This window comes from Lepidochelys olivacea, assembly GCF_965140295.1.
Source record: "Lepidochelys olivacea isolate rLepOli2 genome assembly, chromosome: 23".
Taxonomy (NCBI): domain Eukaryota; kingdom Metazoa; phylum Chordata; order Testudines; family Cheloniidae; genus Lepidochelys; species Lepidochelys olivacea.
The window spans coordinates 12,735,529-12,746,338 of NC_140433.1; the positions used below are offsets into that span (position 1 = coordinate 12,735,529).

General features: G+C 63.9%; 1 protein-coding gene across 1 annotated transcript; it reads right to left on the reverse strand.

Annotated features, from left to right (window-relative positions):
• Nucleotides 1-843: 843 nt before the first annotated feature.
• LOC311511738 (beta-2-glycoprotein 1-like) lies at nt 844-10,788 on the reverse strand. The gene is made up of 9 exons (XM_084612583.1): nt 10,755-10,788; nt 10,406-10,516; nt 8,755-8,910; nt 8,214-8,399; nt 5,058-5,169; nt 4,647-4,723; nt 3,584-3,763; nt 2,637-2,840; nt 844-1,969 (listed from the first exon to the last, which is right to left on the reverse strand). Exons 2-9 carry the CDS (start codon nt 10,467-10,469, stop codon nt 1,905-1,907), a joined length of 1,044 nt encoding a protein of 347 aa, XP_084468709.1. The 5' UTR covers nt 10,470-10,516; nt 10,755-10,788; the 3' UTR covers nt 844-1,904.
• Between the last annotated feature and the right edge of the window lie 22 nt (nt 10,789-10,810).

The window sequence follows — 10,810 nt, forward strand, 5'->3', positions numbered from 1 at the left end:
TGGCCTTTTGTTCCCTGGCTGCCTGCATTGGACGCTGCCCAGGCCCTATTCCAGGAAGCTGCCTGCCTGGGAGAAGGGGAAGTGTGAGCCCCCACAATGCCACCACCCAGCTCTGAGGAATTTGATCCCCACCATGTAGGTTTCCTGGGAGAGGGATTTTGGGGTGTGTTGGTAGAAGCACTGAGGAAGAGAGAAAAGGGGGATCCCTTGCAGCAGGGAGTTTCTCAGCTGAACCCCAAAATTACCGGTCAAGGGAGTGTTCTCCTGGCTGAACCCCAAAATGAGCTCACAAGGGGTAATTCCCTGTGTTCAACCAGAATATTTTCCCATAGCAGGGAGATTTTTCCTGTTGAACCCTGATATGAGTCTGGAAGGGTCCCCCTGAGTGAACCCCAATATTATCCCACAGGGCAGGGGTCTCCTGGGTGAATGTTGATATTAGCCATAGCAGGGATGTGAACCCCCCAATATTACCCCATAGCAGGGAGATCCTGGGTGCCTTGATATTATCCGGGGGGACCCTGAGAATGAAAACTATTATGCTCTAGCGAAGGGATTCCCTGGATGAACCCTGATATCAGAGGGGTGCCACCAGGTGACCCCAATATATCCCATAGTGAGGAGTTTCCAAGGTGACCTGTGCTATTATCCTGTAGCAGGGAGTTCCTCAGGTGACCCCTCATATTATCCTTTTTGGGGAACCCTGATATGCTGTAGCAGGGAGTTCCCTGGGTGACTCTAATATTATCCCATAGCAGTGCATTCTTCTGGTGAACCCCAAGATCATCCCTTAGTGGGGCATTTCCCTCCCCACCCAATTCCAGGCCCCAGAGGATTCTGGGATAGATTTCAGCATCATGCTTTGTTTTATTTCTCTACTAAAAATGGCAACCACACAGCCAATAAATACAAGTGAACGTACAGCCCCCGCTCTGCCCCCTTCCCCCTCCAGAGAGCAGAGACCTCCCGGGCATGGTCCCCCACCTGCCACAGAGATGGACTCGGAGTCCACTCCAGGTGTGGGAATCCGGGCCAGGATGTCACTGAGGCCACAGGGAGGAGAAAACCCGGCACTGGATCACCCTGCCAGCTGGAATGGACTCGACTAGATTCCCCTCTCCCCCCCCCCCCCCCATCCTTCTGGGACTGCAGGCTGGGGGAACCCGGCACTGGATCTCCCTGGCAGCAGGAATGGACTCGATAGGATTCCTCCCGCCATGCATTGCCCAAGTGTGCCCTATGGGGGGGAGGGAAAACCCAGCACTGGATCCCACTGCCAGCTGGAATGGAGTTGCCTTGATTTTCTCTCCCCCCCCCCCCCAGTTATCTATTGGGGTGGAGATGGGCTTTAAAGCCAGGACTGGGTCCCCCTGACAACTGGAATTCACTGAATGGGGGCAGGGAAGCCCCCTTCCACTGCCCCACTCCGCCCACAGCTCTTTCATGCCCAGCACAATGGGGCCCTGGTACCGATGGGCCCTTTGCACGACAGGCCCTTGCAAGATGGGACCTCGAACGATAAGACCATCTCACGGTGGGCCCTTGGCACTGCAGCCTGTGCACGATGGGGCTCTCGCACGATGGGTCCTTTGCACAACGAGGCCTTCGCACAATGGGAACTCACACTGGGGCCTTGGCATCGCAGTCTGTGCACGATGGGGCCTTTGCACGAGGGGACCTTCTTTGCACAATGGGGCCTTTGCCCGACGGGCTCCTCACACAACTGGACCTTTGCACAAGCAGCCTTTGCAATCTGGGGCCCTCGCACGAGGAGCTTTCACACGATTGGTCCTCCCACGAAAGGAGCATTGTCCAGCGGGTCCCCTGCTGGCCACTGGCTCCTCCCCGCCACATGGGCGGTCCATCCGGTCAGGCTGTGTGTGGGTGTGGGGGGCCGGGGGGGCTCAGCAGGGGCGGATCTCGGACACCACCCGCTTGGGAAACAGTTTGTACTGCAGCCAGGTGGGCTCTGAAATGAGACGGGGTCAGGGGTGAGGAGGGGAGTGGGGCAAAAATACCCCCAGCACCCCTGCAGCTCCCCTCTGAATTCCCCTGAACCCCACAGGGCTCCCTCCATCCTCTTCAGCTCTCCCCTCACCGGACTCCCCTCTTTTCCCCCCAGGATCCACCTCCTCCGCCCCCTGCCCTGTGGACATACCCCTCCCCCCACAGATCTACACCCCCACCCCTTTCCTACTGCCTCCCTACAGCTCCCTGTCCCCACACAACCGCCCCCCCAGTACATCTCTTGCCCCCACGGCTCCCTCCCTGCCCTCACTTCCCCATAGCTCCCCAACAGCTCCCTCCCTGCCCTCCACTGCCCCATAGCTCCCCAACAGCTCCCCCCCTGCCTCCCACTTCCCCATAGCTCCCCAACGACTCCCTCCCTGCCCCCCACTGCCCCATAGCTCCCCCCACGGCTCTCTCCCTGCCCCCCACTGCCCCATAGCTCCCCCCACGGCTCTCTCCTTGCCCCCATGGCTCCCTCCCTGCCCCCACTTCCCCATAGCTCCCCATGGCTCCCTCCCTGCCCCCATTTCTCCATAGCTCCCCAACGGCTCTCTCCTTGCCCCCCCCCACTGCCCCATAGCTCCCCCAACGGCTTCCCCGTGCCACCCCAGCCCCCTGCCCCTCACCGTCGTAGCAGGCCGGCAGGGGCAGCAGGCCATCGAAGCAGTGCGAGGGGGCCGGGTAGCTGCAGCTCTGGGTCTGGTTCTGGCTCCGGCAGTAGAAGGTGACGATCTCCCCGTGCTGGACCCGCCCTTCTGGGATCTCCTGGATCCAGAGCTTGCGGCCCTGGTAGAGCACACGGCTCCGCTGGGCGGGCACCACGCAGCGCGCTGCAGGGAGACGGGATACTGGGGTGATGGGCCCGTGGCTCCAGCTGGGGAGGGGCAGGGAGGGGCGGGATAACGGGTAGATGGGTCCAGGGGGCTGATCCAGGGGGCGGGGAGGGGGCAGGATACCAGGGCCCATGGGGCTGATCTGGGGGCAGGGAGAGGGCAGTATACCGGGGTAGATGGGCCCAAGGGCTGATGTGGGGGGATGGGAGGAGGTGGGATACTGGGGTAGATGGGCCTGGGGACTGATCACAGGGTGGGGATAGGAGGACAGGGGATACCAGGGTAGATGGGTCCGGGGCTGATCGGGCAGGGATAGGAGTGGGCGGGATACCGGGGTAGATGGGCCTGGAGGCTGATCACGGGGGCGGGGGTGGGGATGGGAGGACAGGGGATACCGGGGTAAATGGGCCCAGGGGCTGATTGGGCAGGGATGGGAGTAGGCGGGATACCGGGGTAGATGGGCCCAGGGGCTGATCACGGGGTGGGGATGGGAGGACAGGGGATACCAGGGTAGATGGGCCCAGGGCTGATCGGGCAGGGATGGGAGTAGGCGGGATACTGGGGTAGATGGGCCCGGGGGCTGATCACGGGGTGGGGATGGGAGGACAAGGGATACCAGGGTAAAATGGGCCCAGGGCTGATCAGGCAGGGATGGGTGTAGCCGGGATACCGGGGTAGATGGGCCTGTGGCTCTGGCTGGAGGTTCTGGGGGAGGAGGGGAGTGGGGGAGGGGGCGGTACCTCTGCAGAAGGGCCGGGGCGACCAGGTGCCGTTGCCCCGGCAGGTGACCCGGTTGGTGCCGTCCAGCAGGTAGCTGCGCTTGCAGAGGTAATAGACCAGCTCCCCGGCCCGGTACTGAGCCTTCTCCACCGCCACCAGGTAGCCCTCGGCGATGTCCCCGGGGGGTGGGCAGAACACGGCTGGGGGAGAGAGGGGGTCACGGCCAGGCCCGGGGGATGGACAGAGCAGGGCCAGGGGGAGGGAAGGACGAAGGGCTGGGTGGAGAGATGGAGGCTGCATGGGGGGTACAGGGATGCAGGAGGGTGGGGGGTGGATGGCTGGAGGGAATGTGGGGGGTGGATGTGGGTGTGGCGGGTGGATGGGGGTGTGACCGGTGGATGGGGGTGGATGGCTGGAAGGGATGTGGGGGGCGGATGGGGGTGTGGCAGGTGGATGGCTGGAGGGGATGTAGGGGGCAGATGGGGGTGTGGGGATGGATGGGGGTGTGTGGGGGTGGATGGTTGGAGAGGATGTAGGGGGCAGATGGGGGCGTGTGGGGGGTGGACGGCTGGAGGGGATGTAGGGGGCAGATGGGGGTGTGGCGGGTGGATGGCTGGAGGGGATGTGGGGGGCAGATGCGGGTGTGACAGGTGGATGACTGGAGGGGATGTGGAGGCAGATGGGGATGTGACAGGTGGATGGGGGTGTGTGGATGGATGGGGGGTGTGGCGGGTGGATGGCTGGAGGGGATGTAGGGGGCAGATGGGAGTGTGTGTGGGGTGGATGGCTGGAGAGGATGCAGGGTATACGTGGCAGATGGGGGGGATGCAGCAGTGGATGGAGGGATGAAGGGAAGGGGGCTGGGGAGGGAGGGGGCATGTCTCTATCTCTCTAGGGCATCCCCCAAGCTCCCTCACGACCCCCTCCAAGAGCACCGTCCCAGCCCCCCACCTTCCCTCCCAGCTGGGAGGGGGCCCGGCCTGGCACTGGAGCCCAGGAGGATGGGCCAGCCCCGGCATGGGGGCAGATGGGGACAGAGAGAAACTAGGACCCTCCACCCCTGCCCCCCTTCGCCCTACTCACGGTGGCAGGTTGGGGCGGGCCCAGACCACTCCTGGTTCTCCTGGCATCGGATGGTCTCTGGGCCCTCCAGCCGGTACCTGGGGAGCGGGGGGAGAGGTGAGGTTGCAGATGGGGCTGGGCTCTCTGAGGGGCTGCGGGTCGGGAGTGAGGGGCAATGGCAGGGCTGGTGTGCGGGGGGGGGAGCTCTGGGCTGGGCTTGCAGGGGGCTGCGGGTCGGGAGTGAGGGGCAATGGCAGGGCTGGTGTGCGGGGGAGGGAGCTCTGGGCTGGGCTTGCAGGGGGCTGCGGGTCGGGAGTGAGGGGCAATGGCAGGGCTGGTGTGCGGGGCGGGGGGGGGGAGCTCTGGGCTGGGCTTGCAGGGGGCTGCGCGTCGGGAGTGAGGGGCACCAGCAGAACTGGGGGGGGGACTCACCCGCGCTTGCACTTGTACCGCACCTCCCCGCCTGCCCTGTAGGAGGCACCGCTGTGAAATCCATTGTCGGTCTCTGGCGGGGGGCTGCAGAAGGACGACGGGGCCAGATCCCCTGGAACAGAGGACGGGAGGGGGAGGGGAGTCAACTGGGGGGGGGTCACCACTGTCTGGCAGCCAAGTTCCTCCCCCTTAACCCTTAGCGTCCTCCAGACACAAAGAGCCATTAAAGGCCTCCCTCAGCAAGGGGAAGATATATTTTTAGGTTCCTTCCCCTTTAACACCTGCAGGAGGTGGGGCAGTCTCCCTTTAAAAGACAGGCCCTTGCCCCACCCTCTTCCAATAGGCCCCTCCCCTTTCCCATTTGCTCCTCCCTCTCAGTGGACTCCATCCCCATGGGGACCTTCCTTGTCCCGTTGCGCCCTGCAATTCCCTTATTTGCCTCCTCCCTTTTCATGGTAAGACTCTCCTCTGCCCCATTTGGCCCCTCCCTACCCAATTTGGCTCCTCCTTCTCTGTAAACTCCTCCCCTTCTGCCCCATTTGCCTCCTCCCCCTCCCAGCAGGCCCCACCCCATTCCACATTTGGCTCCTCCCCTTATTTAGCTCCGCCTCTCCTCCAAAGCCTTTCCCTTGGGGCTGTAATTCCCAGACAAGTGGGGGAACCCTGTGGGTTTTGCTGGGAGTAGGTCCCTCCCCGAACGCTGCATCTCCCGGACTCCTGGGTTCTGCTCCCCCCAACAGGCTCCATCTCTCTCCTGGGTGGCATGGGGCGGGGAAGATTTCATGTGGGGGGGAATAAAGAAGACTTTGGCTCCTTCCCTCGTGGCTGGAGCCGAAGGGTCAGAGATCATCTTGGAGTGGTGGGGTCACCCAATTTGGGGGTTCAGAGTTTAGATTGAGGATCTGGCTCTAATTTTTTTTTGGGGGGGGGCAGCATCTGAGGCTTGGAGGGGAACATTTCTCTTATTTCACTGGAATTTTAGGGAGGAGGCAGAGTCCTGGCTCTGAGGGGAAAATTCAGGGGAGTAAATTGGTTTTGGAGGTGAAGTTCCTGCCTCCCAACCCCCCGCTCTCCGCATTGTCCTTCCAGAGCTGGGATAGACCCCAGGCGTCATGGCTCCCAGCCCCCCTGCTCTAACCACTAGACCGCACTCCCCTCCCAGAACCAGGGAAAGAACCCAGGAGTCCTGGCTCCCAGCGCTTCCCACAAGCGTACTGTCACAGGGGGTGGTGGGACAGTTTCCATGTGGCCCAGAGCTCGGTCCCCCCAGGGAGGCGGTCCCCTAACCCTATTTAGCGCCAGCCCCCTTGCTCCAGATGCTGTGTTCCCTGACTCCCCCTGGGGGTGGGCTGGAGGAGGACGCAGGTCCAGGAGAGCTGCTCTGCCTTCATATCTAGGTCTCCGCTTGCCAGGGGATCCGTTATCCTTGAATCAGCCCCGGGACTCATCCTGATCAGCTCACTGCCTAGAGAGCAGCCTGCCCTTTGCAAATGCCAGCGTGAATGACGGTGCTGGGGGCGGGGTGATGACGTTGGGGTGGGTGTTGGGTGATGGGGTTGGGGTGGGTGTTGGGTGATGGGGTTGGGGCAGGGGCTGGGGCAGGGCAGATGTTGGATGATGGTGTTGGGGCAGGGTGATGGGGCCAGGGGCGGGGTGATGGGGTGGATGTGGGGTGACGGTGTTGAGGCGGGGTGACGGTGTTGAGGGTGGGTGTTGGGTGACGGTGCTGGGGGCGGGGTGGTGATGTTGGGGCGGATGTTGGGTGACGGGGTTGGGGGTGGGGTGACAGGGTTGGGCAGGAGTTGGGTGATAGTGTTGGATGATGGTGTTTGGGGCGGATGTGGGGTGATGGGGCAGATGTGGGGTGACGGGGTTGGGGCGGGGTAACAGTGTTGGGGGTGGGTGTTGGGTGACGGTGCTGGGGGTGGGGTGGATGTTGGATGATGGTGTTTGGGGCGGATGTGGGGTGATGGGGCAGATGTGGGGTGACGGGGTTGGGGCGGGGTAACAGTGTTGGGGGTGAGTGTTGGGTGACGGTGTTGGGGGCGGGGTGGTGATGTTGGGGCAGATGTTAGGTGATGGGGTTGGGGGTGGGGTGATAGGGTTGGGGTGGGGCGAATGTTGGATGATGGTGTTGGGGCAGGGTGATGGTGTTTGCAGCGGATGTGGGGTGACGGGGTTGGGGCGGGGTGACCGTGTTGGGGGCGGGTGTTGGGTGATGGTGCCGGGGTCGGGGTGGTGATGTTGGGGTGGATGTTGGGTGACGGTTCTGGGGGCAGGGTGATGGGGTTGGGGGTGGGGTGATGGGGTTGGGGTGGGGCGGATGTTGGATGATGGTGTTGGGGAAGGGTGACGGTGTTCGGGGCGGATGTGGGGTGACGGGGTTGGGGGTGGGGTGACAGTGTTGGGGCGGGGTGACAGTGTTGGGGGCGGGTGTTGGGTGACGGTGCTGGGGGCAGGGTGACGGGGTTGGGGAGGGTGTTGGGTGATGGCGCTGGGGGCGGGGTGATGGGGTTGGGCGGGTGTTGGGTGACAGTCTTGTGGGAGGATGTTGGGTGACGGGGTTGGGGACAGGTGACAGGGTTGGGGATGGGTGTTGGGTGATGGTGTTGGGGCAGGGTGACGGTGTTTGGGGCGGATGTGGGGTGACAGTGTTGGGGTGGGGTGACAGTGTTGGGGGCGGGTGTTGGGTGACGGTGCTGGGGGCAGGGTGACGGGGTTGGGGAGGGTGTTGGGTGATGGCGCTGGGGGCGGGGTGATGGGGTTGGGCGGGTGTTGGGTGACAGTCTTGTGGGAGGATGTTGGGTGACGGGGTTGGGGACAGGTGACAGGGTTGGGGATGGGTGTTGGGTGACGGTGTTTGGGGCGGATGTGGGGTGACAGTGTTGGGGTGGGGTGACAGTGTTGGGGGCGGGTGTTGGGTGACGGTGCTGGGGGCAGGGTGACGGGGTTGGGGAGGGTGTTGGGTGACGGTGCTGGGGGCAGGGTGACGGGGTTGGGGAGGGTGTTGGGTGACGGGGTTGGGGACAGGGTGACAGGGTTGGGGACGGGTGTTGGGTGATGGTGCTGGAGGTAGGATCACGGTGCTTGGCTCTGCAGGGTGGAGGACGGCGAAGGCCCCGACTGGTGACTGGCGGAGGTGTTCCCGTCCCTTACGTTCGCAGGATGCCGTCAGACTCCACTTCCTGTCCCCCTGGCATCGGCTCAGCGCCGCTCCCTGCCCTTTGGACATCCTGAAGCCTGGCTGGCAGGTCACCTCCATGAGGGCCCCGAAGCCGCGGGAAGCCTGGGCCAAACGTGTCTTGGCGTTATCAATCTGCACGGGCCACGGGCAGGTCCGGCCTGGGAAACACAAAGACAGTTGGGATGGAGAGAGCCAGGACTCCTGGGTTGTGTCCCGGCTCGGGGAGGGGAGTGGGGTCTAGTGATTAGAGTGGGGGGGCTGGGAGCCAGGACTCCTGGGTTGTGTCCCAGCTCAGGGAGGGGAGTGGGGTCTAATGGTTAGAGTGGGGGGGCTGGGAGCCAGGACTCCCTGGTTGTGTCCCAGCTCAGGGAGGGGAGTGGGGTCTAGTGGTTAGAGTGGGGGGGCTGGGAGCCAGGACTCCCTGGTTGTGTCCCGGCTTGGGGAGGGGAGTGGGGTCTAGTGGTTAGAGCTGGGGGCTGGGGGCTGGGAGCCAGCAGCAGTCCTGGCACCTACCGGGTATCACACAGCTCAGCCCGCAGGCCCCATCACACAGGCACTGCCTGCGGCCAGAGCAGTCGCGGTCCTGGGTGCAGGTCCTCTGGCAGGTCTGGCCCATTCCCTCTGCCGACGCCTCCCTCCGGGCTGGGCAGGGACTGGGCCCATCTGCGTCTGCGGGGACACGAAGGGGAGCTGTTGGAGTGGCTTGTATAGGTGGGAAACTGAGGCATAAAAGGAGGGGAAGGAAGTCACAGCAAATAGAATCCAGAAGTCCTGGCTCCCACTCAGCTGTTTACACAGGGACCCCCCCCCAAAACTGCTGTTAGAAATGGGGCAGTTTGAAGAGGGGGGGCCTCTGACAAACATTTCCCTCCCCACCCCTGAAGACCCCCTCACTTTAACAGGAAGGTAGGAGGGCAGGTTGCCTGTAGGGGAAAGGGGCCCCTGCAGTCCCCACCATAGCTACCAGCTGGTGGGGCAGGGCCTGCGAGTGCCTCTGGGTGCCGGGGTGGGGGCTGGGGGGGCAGAATTCTCCCCTCCGTACCGGCTGGGAAGCCTGGCGGGGTGTCCATCCCCCAGACGCCTGTCTGTTCACCTGGCCCCATGCACCATTCGTCCATCCTCATATCCCCCCATCCCCATCCACCCCCCCTTCCCCATCCACCCCCTCCTCTCTCTATCCCCTTCCCCCCTCCTCTCTCTATCCCCATCCACCCCCCCTTCCCCATCCACCCCCTCCTCTCTCTATCCCCATCCACCCCCCATCCCCATCCACCCCCTCCTCTCTCTATCCCCTTCCCCCTCCTCTCTCTATCCCCATCCACCCCCCCTTCCCCATCCACCCCCTCCTCTCTCTATCCCCTTCCCCCCTCCTCTCTCTATCCCCATCCACCCCCCCTTCCCCATCCACCCCCTCCTCTCTCTATCCCCATCCACCCCCCCATCCCCATCCACCCCCCCTTCCCCGTCCACCCCCTCCTCTCTCTATCCCCTTCCCCCCCTCCTCTCTCTATCCCCATCCATCCATCCATCTATCTATCTATCCCTCCATCTCTTTCTCAGTCCTGCCCAGCCCATGGTGGGGGCCCTGGGGGGTCACTTCTCTGGGGCTGAGAACTGGGGCCCCTCCCTGGTTTCTGGGAAAGGCTGTTTAAAGCCCCAGCCGGGACAATTACCTGGGAACAAAATCACCTGGGACAAGGGCAGGCGGCTGAGCCAGACCCACTCCTCGAGTGGGGGCAGGGGAGGCGAGGTCACCCCCTCCAGTCTATAGGCCCCCTCCCTGGGGGCACGGGATCCCTCCCCACCCCCACTCCCTGGGACTGCGGGATCCCCCCTCCAGTCTATAGCCCCCCTCCCTGGCGGGGTAGAGAAGAGGGGGTGGAAGGACCCCTGGGGGGGGAGAGGGGGAAGAGGCAGGGAGCCGGGGGGTCCCTAGTGAGGGAGGGGGACGCGAGGCCAGCAGGGGGGGTGAGCTGGGGGGTTACCCTGACGAGGGAGGGGAGAAGGGAGGACACCGGCAGGCGGGGGAGGGGCATGGGGGAAACCCTCAGAGAGGGGAGGGGGAAGCCTGTGAACCCAGCGGGTGGGGGAGCCCGGGGGGGGGGGTGGGCAGGCGGCTGGCGGGAAGATATGCGAGCGGGTGGGGGGGTCCCCTGCCCCTCACCTGTGGCGCAGTGACTGCCCCAGGGCAGCAGAAGCAGCAGGAGGAGGGAGGCACCGTAGGGCATGGCAGGCGGGGTCCTGCGATGTCCCTGTGAAGCCAGTGTCCCCGGCCCTGGATATAAATACCCCCCCCCCAGGTTATCGATTAACCACCCCCGTCCCTGGGACTCTGACCTCCCGGCCAGGCACACAGGAGCAAAACAGCCCCACGTCACTGCGGAGAACCCAGGGGTCCTGGCTCCCAGCCACCCCCCACCCACTCTAACCACTAGTCCACACTCCCTGCCCAGACCCCAGAAGAGAACCCAGGAGTCCTGGCTCCCAGCCCCGTCACTCCTTTTGCCTCCTACCTTCCCAGAGCTGGGAACTGGGGGGATTCGGGATCTGGACGGGGGGTCGGGTGTCT